This window comes from Cydia pomonella, chromosome 14 (genome assembly GCF_033807575.1).
Source record: "Cydia pomonella isolate Wapato2018A chromosome 14, ilCydPomo1, whole genome shotgun sequence".
NCBI lineage: Eukaryota > Metazoa > Arthropoda > Insecta > Lepidoptera > Tortricidae > Cydia > Cydia pomonella.
This window is the reverse complement of record NC_084716.1, coordinates 6,895,127-6,908,927: the sequence shown is the minus strand read 5'-3', so window position 1 is coordinate 6,908,927 and position 13,801 is coordinate 6,895,127. Positions and strand designations below refer to the sequence as shown.

General features: G+C 38.5%; 2 protein-coding genes and 1 long non-coding RNA gene across 4 annotated transcripts; all 3 read left to right on the top strand.

Moving 5' to 3' along the window:
• The first annotated feature begins 3,191 nt into the window (after positions 1-3,191).
• LOC133524822 (uncharacterized) lies at positions 3,192-5,475 on the top strand. 2 transcript variants are annotated; one of them, XM_061860969.1, is made up of 4 exons: positions 3,192-3,626; positions 3,772-3,837; positions 4,469-4,760; positions 4,850-5,475. In XM_061860969.1, exons 2-4 carry the CDS (start codon positions 3,788-3,790, stop codon positions 5,150-5,152), a joined length of 645 nt encoding a protein of 214 aa, XP_061716953.1. In that variant the 5' UTR covers positions 3,192-3,626; positions 3,772-3,787; the 3' UTR covers positions 5,153-5,475. The 2 variants fall into 2 exon arrangements, with proteins under 2 accessions (XP_061716953.1, XP_061716952.1); XM_061860968.1 differs by having other exon boundaries at positions 3,192-3,837.
• Positions 5,476-7,942: 2,467 nt separating this feature from the next.
• LOC133524821 (uncharacterized) lies at positions 7,943-9,391 on the top strand. The gene is made up of 2 exons (XM_061860967.1): positions 7,943-8,545; positions 8,642-9,391. The coding sequence occupies exons 1-2, from the start codon at positions 8,201-8,203 to the stop codon at positions 9,077-9,079; spliced, it is 783 nt and encodes a 260-aa protein (XP_061716951.1). The 5' UTR covers positions 7,943-8,200; the 3' UTR covers positions 9,080-9,391.
• A 1,280-nt stretch (positions 9,392-10,671) lies between these two features.
• On the top strand, positions 10,672-13,520 carry LOC133524820 (uncharacterized). Its single transcript, XR_009800451.1, has 3 exons — positions 10,672-11,994; positions 12,272-12,556; positions 13,218-13,520. It is a non-coding gene; the product is annotated as an uncharacterized LOC133524820 (long non-coding RNA).
• The last annotated feature ends 281 nt before the right edge of the window (positions 13,521-13,801 follow it).

The following is a 13,801-nucleotide window of genomic DNA, read 5'->3' as shown; positions in this document are numbered from 1 at the left end:
CTTGCTCTTCAGAAATTGCATCTTTTGTGCGTTAGATAAACATGGATTACTGTGGATAGCTTCGGTGAATAAATCTTTAAACGAAACCCATTGTTGATAGTGGCCATGAAATACGGGGATGTCTAGGCGTGGGGTAGACTTTTCTCTGTGCGATGTTGACCACAACTTGCTGTTAATTTGCTTCTTCATTGCTGCATGCTCGTTTTCGTATTTTGTAAATGTGTTTTCGTATTGCTCATCCGTTCCCCCGAGTTCACTGTCTATCTCCCAGTGCAGCGAATCGATGGCAGCCCAGCGAGAGTCCAGAGATTTTATGATATCTTCAAGCTCCCATTTCTCTGCTGCACTGTCTAGCTTGATATTAGCCAGCGTTCGAGCTAATGACTTGAAATTGCTACTTTGCTTGCGTAACATTTCATCTAGTTTGCTATTATTTCCTTGCGATGTAAATGTAGGTTCGGGCAGATTTTTCTCGACTCCCGTTGCTGGCAATGTCGATTTGGCTGATCCTGGTTGCTGTCTTGGCGCCGGTTGAACGTTGACAGGGTTAGGTTTGGCTATTTCCGTGGGCGGGGATGTTGAAGGGATTGATTTTTGAATTAGTTCTCTTGTTTGCATGTAGATGTTATACGTCTCATCATAAAGATTGTTGCAAAAGTAGGTATGATTAGGATTGTCAAACCCACGTAACTTCTCGTCATTGCTGTTGAACTCCTCCCAGTGTAAGTCGAGAGAAGCTAATTTCCTTTTAATGTAATCTCAGTCTTACGATCCTGACTATCCTTCTTGAAGTTGATTTTCACTTGTTTGATTACAGTTTGGAGCTGAATCTGATTTTGATACAGATCCTCCATATTCTGTATGAGCAAGGTTTCCCCGCTGCACCTATATAATTAGCCTTAATTTTAATTGTATATTTTATTTTATTGTATTGTTGCTTTATTGTAATTTAATGGGTTAATACCTGAATAAAGAACATTTTTATTTATTATTTACTTTATTATTACGCTTTCTTGATAATTAGTACTATAAAGAAAATAACTTGATAATGGGTGGTGGTAGACTTGCTTGGTCACCTTTCTTGATAAATCGTGTTCACTTTTCTTGCTTTCTTGATTGTTCGCGTATGTATGTCTGCCTTGTTGCTTAGTTGTTTGACCTTGTTGTCTTACTTGATGTCTTGATTATTTCTTCCTTACTTGCTGGTTAATATTCTTCGTGCACTTCGCTATCTGCCTACTCAATCCAGTCGGTGAGACCCGCTTGTGGGAAGCCAACTGAGTTGAACTGACAAATAAATGAGCACAGAAGACGGTTATCGAAGGACCATTAATGTTAGAGTACTTGCTAACTCTAACAGTTACTTGATAGATATCTTGATATTAATGTGAAACACGAAAGACGAATTCTTGATATAAACTTGCTTTATTATAACTTGATAGGTGTGCACACTTATATAGTAGCGAACGTGATTATTTAATGAATGAAAAAAGGGTACTTATTGACTAATTATAACACTTTTATATAAACTAAATGCTGATGGGGCAAATGATGAATATGATGCATGTGCAATTTACTTGTACACATACACTACACTCGTTAAATTAGTTATTTTCTATAATTTACACTTGCAAAGACTCTGTGCATGCATTAACCATTTATGTCTATTATATTAACGAGGCGCAAAGTTAAAATAATAACTGGATATGTTACATTAAAGACGCTATGAAGTAGAACAAAACAAGACAAAATGTAATATCTACCATTTTCTTTAGTAGCACCAATTATTTAGTATTTAGTCGTATTAATTATTTACAATGTTACTGCAAATAATTTATGTGGTATATAAACAATGTTGATTATAAAATTAAACATAATTAAGTTATTGTTTGAATAAACATAATGATAGCATTTACAAATTATAATAAGTTATTTTAATCATATAAAGTGATAGTTGTGTTCAACTAGGTACGTTATACCTAACAATCTTTAGTAGATTCAAATAAGATTTGACTGAAACTAATAAGAGCGAGTCCCCCCACGCGTCTCCGTCTGCCGCCACGCGCATTTTCCGGCGACGCTTCAATAGCGCCACAGCTCTGAGCATTGTGAAGTGGAGTTCTGCCTCTGGCAACGCGAGCGCAGCCTGAAGCCTCTATTTAGTGATCCGCTTACTGATACTTACGTATTGATAGTGATTTTGTGTTGATGTGGTCCAGTCAGAAATGGATGACGTTGCCGAACTTTTGAAGACCTGGGAGCTACACGACTTAGTACCAATTTTTACAGGTAAATACCATAGAAATATAAAGCCGAGAAACCTAGTTCACGCGCCAAAGTGAGGCCATTTTTGTAAGCCAGTTGGCTTACTACGCCATACATTATTACTGCGTTTGTGTGCGTAATGGCGCGTATGAATAGGACTTTTTCACAACTACATGAATCCATTTTCGGCCTCAGTTTTGACGCGTCGCCCGTATGAAACTATCCTTCTGGGCTTTATATTTCTATGTAAGTACCAACATAAATAGGTGCTATAACCTATCTATTTTTAACCAGCTCGTACCTACTTCATTCTTACGTATGATACATGCTTAATAGGTGTTACATAACTATACCCGGACTTGTAATTCGAGATCAATAAATTAACCTATTTCTTAGAATCGAGGTTTTTAAGTAAGTGATCTTTAAAATAAACTACTGTGGCGACCACTTTTAACCAACGCTGTCAGTGCGTTTACGATTCGATTCCAACGGCCCGGCTCGCCCGGCTCGGGCCCCCCCTCTCGCGTCGCCCGCGCTGACGCCAGTCGGCCTTCAATCGCGATGGGTTATGCTTATGCATGTCGGTTGCGCCCACGCGCCTAAAGGTGGCGATAGACGTACGAACTTAAAGTCTGCGGTTTTTAAGATCGCGAACTTACTTGGCTCGACGTCGGCGATACACGCGCCAACTTACTCATACCGTATCGCGATGTCGTCCACTGAAGAAGCTTTGTGTTATTTAGGAATTATATCGTATTACATTTCAAAAACTAAAAACAATAGACGAAGGCGAAAAGTGTGGGTTAAGAATAGAAGTGGGCGCCGCGCCGGCGCGGCGCCGCCGCGCCGCCATGCATGCGGCGCCGCCGCCGCCGAGTATCCAAAAATTCGCGCCGATCGATATCGACTCAAAATTTTCAAAAACTTCAATTTTCGCTTTATTGTTCGCATAGCAACAGGCCGCCGAGCGCTAGGCGCCGGGAGCGGGCAGTTGGGGCGCGGGGTGCGGTGTGCGTTCGAGTCGCGCCACAGTGGCGCGGCGCACACAGCCAGTCAGTTGCTAGTACGCTTTACTACGCAACACACGTACGTTTTCGCGCGCCGCCCTGCCGACTGCTTTATTTACGTAAAGAATTAGTCGAAATGTCGTCCAATACTAATGTTAGCAAAATGAAAATAAGTCAGTTTTCAATTTCGGTACTTTTTGATTGGAAAACCAAATCTAGCTTCGCGTGGAAGCACTTTGGTCAATTGATTTTGGAAGAAGAAAACAAAAGGAGTAAAATTTTCACTGATCAAGTTTATTGCGAGCAATGTCTTACAGCCTGCCAATCTGAAAATGGTGATATATCGTTCGAAATGTAAGTATTTATCTAAACTCACATTCTCTTATTATAGGTATATTAATTACTGTATATTATTAAAAGAAGTAGGTACCTACTACCTATAAATCAATCACGTCTGTGGGACAGACTATTGACAATGACGCAATGTAACTTTTTCTAGGTTCAAGATGTACTAGATGCGCTGGACCATTCTGACTGACAGCTCAGTGCTGTATTCAGTATTTTTGTATGTATTTAGGAAACAATGTTTGTACTTTACAGCACCTAACGCAAAACTAACCTGCATCTGCGTCCTGCCGTCCTGCCTACCTACTACCTACTGCATATTAATTTGCCTTTGCTGGCCTTATTTTTGAATTTTTGAATTTGGTACGTAATGAAATGTGTGTGTGTGTGTGTGTGTGTGTGTTTCTTAAAACTGTCATGCTTATTCTTATTAGTTTCCTTACACGACTTGAATAAAAAATTGTACGGTCAGCTGCAGAAGTGCATATCCACTCAGTGAGTTATCTAGTAAGTTTTCTGACATAAGTGAATATGTGTACGAATATTTTAATTTTATTGTTTACACATAATAAATTATAAACAGATTTTTTACTCCTAAAATATGTATTTACATGTTTGTGTACCTACTTATTCAATCGATCACTTAAGCTGCTGACTAAACATATGGATGAAATAGAATAATTATATACTAATGCTCTGAAAATAAGGTTGCGGAGTTTTAATCTGGATTTTGGTTGTATTTTAGGTTTTTACTAATATTAGTTATTTTGCAGAAACTTAACAATCAGTCACATTGAAGTAAAAACAACATAATTATCTCATATTAAGTATAACGTTTTAACTAATTGCAGGGCCAAAATTAAGTCATATGGCAAAACCATCAGCACAGGGAATCTTATAAGACACTTAAGAGACTCTCACAATATAAGGGAGGACAAAACTGAGTCAACAAGACTTATAAACGACTTTTTTACCCCCACCCCACGCCCTCGAGCAAGAGCCACAGTTGCTTCCAGTTCAACAATGAATATGGTTACTAAAAAAGATAAATGGATTCTTGCAAGAGATTTAGCACTTTGGTTTTGCACCTCACTCATGCCATTTGACTCTGTTTCGGATGAAGGGATGATCGATTTCTTTAAGGTGAGTGAATATAAGAAAATAGCGTCATTAATTCATTACCTTTTAAATTTACTGAATTCTTTATATTGTTCTGTGTATTTATATTTTAGAAATATAACATAATTGTCTCTGATGAAGACATGCCATCAAGATACACTGTTGGTCGAGGTGCGCTAGATGACGTATATGAAACTATGCTTGCGACTGTGAAAACCCAAATATTAACAGGAACTCCACGACATGTCTCTATTACGTTTGATTTGTGGACGGACCAGTATCGAAGACTCAACTATATTACATTCACGCTTCATTTCATTACTGCTGGTGAGAGAGAACCCACTAATATTAGACTTACCTTTAGTTTGTGGCCTATTTTAGGAAACAGGCCTCCTATCCTTGGTTTTCTACTGTAGCAGACTATAACGTAGAAATGTCACCCATATTCCATCCATTACTCTTACAGATTTTTACTTTTTCAGATTACGAGCTCATAAGTTTTACACTCAGTACTCAACTAGTCCAAGGAAAAAAGACAGGGAAAAGATTCAAGGACTGATAAATACTACAGTATCAGAATTTGGGTTGTGTGATAAAGAGTTGCATACGGTAACAGACGCAGGATCAAACGTTAAGCGTGCCATTTCGCTGTCTGGTCTTGACAGCCATCTATGTTTGGGGCATGGTTTACATAACCTGGTCATTGCTGATGGGATTAAAAATGTCCCTTCTTTGAAAGAGTTGATAAAGAAGGTTAAAAAGATTGTAAAAGCCATAAGGTATCGCTTGCCCGAATTGGAGAAGGAAGCGGAAAAAGAGCAAATGGAGTTTTTACAACAAATCGAAAATGTTTCAGAAGTTCTGGAAAATGACGAAAATGAACCAATTGGTGATGACGACGATGTAGTTTCACAAAACTCTCAAATATTCAACGACGAGTTTGGCAATTTAAACCAATTGCCAAGCATTAAAACCGCAACGCCCACCCGTTGGCATAGTGTGCTTAGTATGTTGGAGAGTTTGGCGCATTGTTGCAATAGGAAACCAGTAAATTCTATTCTCACCAGGATTGGCAAGGAAGATTTGAAACTGGTACAAACCGATTGGAACCTGCTGGAAGACCTCATCAGATTTCTTCGGAAATTTCGCGAAGCGGTTGAAGTTTTATGTGCGCAAAAGTCTGTTTCTCTCAACTTAGCTCTAGTGTTTCGCGCTGAATTAAAAGAGATTTTAAATTCGATCTCTGACGAAGAAATTGCGACGATGATATCGCTCAAAAATAGAATGCTCGAGAAATTTGACCACAGATTTCCTTTGACAAAGAATGTAGTATTGGCATCTCTTCTTGATCCCAGATTTTCAGGATTAAAAGAAATTGATTCATATTTATTCGAAATGAACACAAACCGTGCGGTTTTTCTGGCAGATTGCATTAATGATCTCATTAGATCCTCTGATCTGCCACGTTCCGAATCTGGTGAAACTTCTCATGATGTATCAGAGCCACAACCAAGCTCTTCTTCGACTCAATCTTTGCTGACAAAATTATCTAAAAAGCACAGTAGTTGCAGCAACATTGATGAATTACCAGAGTCAGATTTCTCCCAAGAATGTTGGAGATATCTAGCGACGATTGATCCTAAAGAGGTAGAATTCTTGAACGGGGATGTTCTTGCCTATTGGCGGGAGAAAAATAATGTTTTCCCAGGACTAGCTGCACTTGCCAGGTCTATTCTCGCGATTCCTGCAACGAGCACCCCGAGCGAACGTGTCTTTTCTATAGCTGGATTAGTTTTAAATGCTAAGCGATCACGTTTGAGCCATACTCGCGTAAATAAAATTATTTTCATACACGACAACTACAATAATTGTAAAAACACATGAATAAAACTTTTCGCATCTAAAAATTGAGTTTTTTTTTACAAAAAAAGCCACGCCGCGGCGCGGCGCCGCCACGCCGACCAATTTTCCCCGGCGCGCCGCCGCCGGCAAATTTTAAGTCGGCGCCCACCTCTAATCCAGATCGGGCCAGCAAATACTTTTTGCGTGTAAGCGATGCTTGCCGAAAGACACCAAAATAAAAGTTCATGTATCAAGCCTGAATAATTTGAAACAACATGTAAGAAGGGTACATGAGTCACAGTACGTACAGTTTGAAGAGATTGTTAAGGCGGGCTCTAACCGGGGCAAGACAAAAAGGAGAACTCATTCTGACGGTGACGATGATAGCACAAGTAGCAGTAATCCTAATCCTGTTAAAAGAAGAATACAACAGGGACGACAGCTGAGCATCGGGGAATCATTCGGGATTGCAGCTACTGGCAGCGGTGTGCCCCAAGCCAAAGTGGAAAAATGTATAGTAAATTTATTTGTTTCAAACATGATTCCTTTACATGTAGTCGAAAGCAAGTCTCAAGAAGAACTTTAGGTAGACGCATTACTGACGAACACATTGAATTGAAGCAACACCTGATTAGGTAAGTAACTAAAATAAATACCTATTTTCTACTTATTTTTAAAAGATAAATTTCGCCTTACGTAACCTACGTAGGTATAATTTTATTTGAAAGTTAAAATAATTAGGGGTTCATAAAATAGGTATGCGTGTAGGTATATAATTTTCATTTATTATTATAGCTTTTTTTAAACGTGACGTGTTGTTTATGATTTTAATTTCAGTTTACTTGGAAAAATTAATTGGGTGGCAACGACGGCTGACTGTTGGTCAGCTCACAACAAAAGTTATTTGGGCATGACAGTTCACTGGTTAGATCCTATCACAAGAGCCAGAATGCATGCAGTATTAACGTGCATACGCCTAAAAGGTCATCATACATACGACATCCTGGCCCAAGCAATGATAGATATTCACTATGAATTTCACATAGATAAAAAAATCACAAGGTCAGTAAAATAGACTTACTATTACTATTTTTCGTGGCATCCTAGCTCCTAAACGGCTGAATCGGTTTCGATTTAGTTTTTTTGGTTTGATAGCTGGCTTGATCGAGAATGCTCTTAGCTAGGTTTGATCAAAATCGGTTTAGCCTTTTATTTAGGAGATATTGTACTTTGAAATGTAAATGTCGGGGGATTTTCAACTTTTCAAGTTGGTTAGGTTATTTTATTTTCGCACGTATACAAGTGAGACCACAAACCACATTCATACATACATTAAAAAGCTGGCTTAATTTTATTTTAGGACTACTACGGATAATGGCAGTAACTTTGTAAAGGCATTTGTGCAATTCGGCTCGGAGATCGACATACTTCCAGAGTTGCCATCGTGTGATTTAGAGTCTGAGTCTGACCCTGATATTGCCAATCTTTTAAATCCAAACTCAGAAGAAAATGATGACTTAGAATTTATTTCAGTAGAAAACATACTGAATGCTCCTGATCGTCTCCAGTGCAATGAAATCAATGAACAGATATTAGAAAACTTTAATACTTTGCCAGTTCACATGAGATGTGCTGCACATACGTTCAATTTGGTCGCTAGCAAAGATGCAGATGCTGCTCTACACATAACTGTTTTCAAAACTCCCTACAGAAGTGCCTTAGCCAAGGCACGTACTCTCTGGAATCAGCAATCACGTAGCACGGTAGCAGCAGATATCATTCACGCTGAATTAAGCAGACGACTTGTCCTTCCAAATTCGACGAGGTGGAACTCTCTTTATGATGCTATTGTCGTTCTCAACGCTATATTGGAAACAAAAAGGCCTTCTCTTCACAGAGTTATGACTCAACTAAAAATTGTAACTTTCAATGACCAAGATGTGACTGTAATGAAGGAGTACGCAAAGGTAAATTTATATATGTACATAGTTTAAAATAACGTTTTAGTATAGTTATTTTCTTTCCACATCGTATCAATACTTATATTAAATACTTATTTACAGGTTATGGCCCCTGTCGCGAATGCCCTGGATCGTATCCAAGGAGAAGCTCAAGCATATCTCGGATCACTATTACCGACGATTGCAGCTGTCTATAAATTAAAAAATATTAAATCTAAGGGCCTAGTAAATTGCACAGCTTTAGCCAATGCCTTATTAAATGGCATAGAGAAAAGATTTGGACCACTCCTGAATGATGAACAGTGCCAACTTGCCGCGGCATTTCACCCAAAGTTCCGGTTGATATGGCTGGAAACGTATGACAGCAGTAGAGTGGATGCAGTAAGAAAGTGCATGGAAAAAAGGGTAGAAGATGCCTTACGGCAAGAAGCAGCGGAAAACTCGAAGGACAGAGATAGTTTAAGTGGCGGAGGGAGCAATGTGAGTAACAACGATGATGACGAGGAGGAAGACTTTTCAATTCTGTCACTCAGCCTATAGAAAAACCAAAGAGCTCCAACTCTTTAAAGAATAAAGCGCAAAGTCTCGTTAAAATGTGGCTGGACATGAAATCAAAAGACTCGTTCAACGATGCTGCATTCCTCGGGGAACAAATATTCATAAATCTATTTATTAAATACAATACTGCTATACCCTCAAGCGCTGCAGTTGAACATTTATTTTCCACGGGTAAAGACATTTTGACACCAAAAAGAGCCTCGCTTTCAGACGAGAACTTCAACATGTTAATGTTCATGAAGGGGAATATGCACCTTATGCCCGACGATTAAATTACACATTTGAATTATACAAGTATTTTGTTTTATTCATAACCTTTCTTTTAAGTTCACTAACGCAACGATATAAAAATGTAATTTTACACATATTAACGGATTAAAGATTAACGTTAACTTGCGTTAATTCTTCCGAAATGTAACGCTTTAACGTTTAACGAAGCTAACTTTTTTTGTAGCGGATTAACGATTAACGAAGTTAAATATTTGATTAACGGTGCCCAGCTTTGACCATGACGATGGACAACCTTTCAACCTTGTTGCAGTCGATCCAGCAGTCCCAGACGGATATGTTGTTTCAACGATTACTGCAAGAAGTTCGCGCCTCAACTCCGGCTTCCGGCGAGCCCGTCAACGTGACCGTGGCCGCCCCCGCCCCTGTCGTGACCGGCAACTTTTCGAAATGCCAAGCCACTTACAGCGGTCGCGCCGAGGAGAGTCTCGAAGGTTTCATCGATGCTGTGGAAGCGTATAATTAGTATAATAAAATTGTAAGATTTAATGTAGAGTGACCGACGAGAATGCAATAAGAGGATTTTCAATATTGCTCACTCATTCCGCCGCTACATGGTGGCAAGGAGTAAAAGGTACAACAAATACTTGGGCGGAGGCCTTGGACCGTCTTCGAAGGGCGTTCGGAGACCGCCGGCCGCCGCACCGCTTATATCGCGATCTTTTCGAGCACGAACAACAAACTTACGAAAATACAGACGTATTCGTGGCTCGAACTCGCGCTATTCTCGCTCGAATACCTAGTGAAGACATCACAGAAAAAGCACTACTCGATATGGTGTACGGTTTGCTGCATCATAGGATCCGAGAACGCCTCCGTCGCGAGAGCGTTAGATATAACGATCACTTACTTAAAAAAACTCTATTCTAAGAACATTTTAGGTAATTTTTTTGATCTCGAATTACAATTCCGGGTATATGCCGGCGCTACACATAGCACAAATATTTGAACATATATTTGATTACATGAGGAGCTCAGGTATATTGCTTATTTGTTAAATATTTGATCACACATTTGTACTTTGCCATGCGTTGTCGGTTTTTCGAGCGCACATCAAAGCGTTCAAAGTTCAAATGTTGGGTGGGCTGCCAGCACAAAGTTGTTTTAACAGGCATAATGTAACTCATGAAATGTACCTACCTTGTTCTGTTACGATACATTTCACACATCCACTTGCACTTTCTAGTTTTTGTCGCGCATAAAGTAATAATTACAAGCGGCTGAATAATATAGGTAGATTTCGTCAACAAATCCGTCGCGCGTCGTCCATCTTGTTTGTTGATTTTGCGAACACTGTGGACTAAACATTAAACATGCATTTTAAGCAAGTGGTTTATGGCAGGGTACATAAACATTTATTCAAATGTGTGAGCAAAGTATTTCAAAGTCTTTGTTCAATTTTTTATCTATGTGTAGCGCCGGCATTACACTTGATACCTACACACACATATTTTAAGTAACCGTGTATGTAGGTTTCTTAAGGCTTAAGGCCGTGCCACACTGCTGCGTGCTGCAATGGGTGCGCAGCACGTGCACAGCAGCGCGGTGTGGCATCTATAATGGGATTTCATACATTACAACGCGCACGCCACGCACACGCTGCTGTGCACGTGCTGCACAAGCATTCGGTTTGGCCCGGCCTTTCCCTGCTTATCTATGTAGGTATTGCAGGTACTCGTACGCTTCCAGAATCCTAGCAGCGCCACGCCAGGCTGGCAATACCAATACTTAAGTACCTACATTTCTTGGTGGGTCATTTGTTTATGTCGTAGGCGGCGCCGCGGCTACTACTTTTAGAGGTACTTACCTAACTTCTGAAAAATAATATCTAGGTATTTAATTTATGTTTAATATCCTAAACCTCGGAATTGAAACTAGTAGTTATTACAATGAAGGCTAAATCTGTTGTAAATTGGTACCTAGTTACTTACTGACGTAAAAGGATAAGTTAAATGATGAAACTTGCTTTTAGAACAGCGGATGACAATCCAGGCGTTATCGGCTCTGACTCGAGAGGACTTGAAGGACCTTATTCCGCAGGCAGGACCAAGGGTGCTATTTACAAGGTGTTGGCGTTCGTGGAAAAATGAGTTTTTGCCAATAAACGATACTAGTATACCATCTTTTCGGTAAGTTTTTTATGTGATTTTGTTTGGGTACCTAAGTACCTATTTGTAAAATGTTATATTGACAACTTACCTATTAGTTAGGTGGTATCTAGATAGGTACAGTCAGCATCTTATCCAGCGCAACCATGCAACAGATTGTTGGTTTGTTTTGACCTACTAGGTACCTACTTGGCGGTAGCTACCTACTTAGATATGTAGAATAAGTAGGTATCAATATGAGGAGGGAGGGAGGACTTTGCCCAGCAGTCGGGCAGAGACTGTGAGACTAGGATTGTATTATTAGACTTAAGTCAAATTATTATTATGAATTATTGTTTTCAGGGCCTGGATTTGTCAAACTTGCAGTTTGATTGCTTGAGGGAAACTGACGAACTATCTGAATGTGTTGTAGAGGTAATACCATTAGACAACCCTGAGACAAAAGAAAATACTGCAAGTACAACAAGTCATCAACAATTAGGAAAAGAAACTCAAACTGGGGTATGTATGATAAAATATTAAGCAGATCATTTAAGTAGTACAGATATACTTTTAATAATCAGCTTTTAGCCTCCGCCCCCGTCTTAGTTGGAACTTTTGCATTTATAATATTAAATTAAAAAAAATAGTAGTTACCTAATAGGGTAGGATAGGATTATGTATCTATCTACATAGATTTATTACAGGTTTACATACCTACAGGTGAAAAAATATTCCATCTCTGTTTTGAATTTATACCTATGTACCTACTTACCTACCTACTAATATTTTCTTTCAGATACTTGAAAATTTATTGAAACAATCACTCGAAACTTCTTCACTTCTGATTTATAAAGGCGGTAGCTTAGATGGAGATGCTACTAGAAATTTATTAGCGTCTGTGATTGCCAAAGAAATATTAAATGAGAACAAAAATTCACCAATAGTTGGTCAAATTTATTTCAAGTGGACAAAATTGATAAGTGAACTCTTTCCGGGTGAAAGGACCACAACGTATTATATCCCTGCATGTACTACTGCGCCTGGCGCAGTTCTTCAAGCAAGAGGCAAACTCGTACATCAGGTAGGTGGATGACCACTGATTTTCAAGCATATTTTGTACCATGGTAGTGTTCCTGTGTCCTTGAAAATTAATGTACTTAAGTACCTACTTTTTACATTTATTTTAGAGTTTAGTTTTAATTCACAATTAGTTAATTTTAATTTTTATCCATTTTATTAGTAGGCAAATAGTAGTTATATATTAATAATTTGTCAATTTTAATTTTGTTCTCCAAACTCATCTAATTTTGTTCTCAATTAAATAAATCTAAGCTTCAGTATCTAATGTCCCAGATACTTATTTATTTATTTATTTAAACTTTATTGCACAAGTATTACAAATAATGTACAAACGGCGGACTTAATGCCTTTAGGCATTCTCTACCAGTCAACCATTTAACTAAATAGAAACAGTAATTAAAGGTGCTTTAAAGAACAATACGTGAGAGAGATTATTGAAATAAAACAACAATATTCTATGTTATACATATTATGTTAAATAAACTTAAATAGGTTGTATAATAAACTTACATATACATATTCACTCTCTATGTACCTGTAGAAAATATCATACCTACTAAAAATCAATCACGAAGCTTATCCAAAAAGTGCTTACGTAGCATGTGCTTAAACGAAAGTTTACTCTGTGCTTGCCTGACACACAGTGTTTTTTATTATTCAAGGTACTGAAGAAAAGGAGGCGCTTCCAACAATTAGGATCCTTGACAACAAAAAAAAGAAACAGAGAAGAAAGCCCAGGACCATCTTCTTCATCACCAAGACCAATGCCAAGAATAAAGAATAAATTTATTGTCATAAAAACCTTAGTTGGTAAACAACTAAGGTTTTTATGACAATAAACAACATTAAGGTTGAGTCCTCCTATTAGGTATTAACAGGCGCGGATACAAGATTTGGCTTAGGGGGGGGGCCATTTTGAGAAAATCATATATTTTTTCAAAATTTACTCAATTTAGTAATGTGAGAGCCAGGGTTTTAGGGGGGGGGGGGGGGGGGGCATTGCCCCAATGGCCCCCCCCTTGTATCCGCGCCTGGGTATTAATGTAAGTAAGTATTGTAAAGAAAGAAAAATAAAGAAATAATTACATAATGTTTTTTTTTATAATCTCCTAGGTACAAGGATTCAATTAAGAACTTTTTCAAGGTAGGTAGTATATTGGTGACTACCTAAATCGTCGTTTTTATCAAGTGTTAGCGAATTCATGTAACATACATAGGCATTTACTAAGTACATAGTGTACTGTGT

Coding starts and splice junctions, on each gene's coding strand:
- LOC133524822 (XM_061860969.1), top strand. CDS start 3,788: ATGCGCTGGACCATTCTGACTGACAGCTCAGTGCTGTATTCAGTATTT. Junction 3,838..4,468: donor GTGCTGTATTCAGTATTTTT/GTATGTATTTAG, acceptor AACTAATTGCAG/GGCCAAAATTAAGTCATATG. Junction 4,761..4,849: donor GGATGATCGATTTCTTTAAG/GTGAGTGAATAT, acceptor TTTATATTTTAG/AAATATAACATAATTGTCTC.
- LOC133524821 (XM_061860967.1), top strand. CDS start 8,201: ATGAGATGTGCTGCACATACGTTCAATTTGGTCGCTAGCAAAGATGCA. Junction 8,546..8,641: donor TAATGAAGGAGTACGCAAAG/GTAAATTTATAT, acceptor ACTTATTTACAG/GTTATGGCCCCTGTCGCGAA.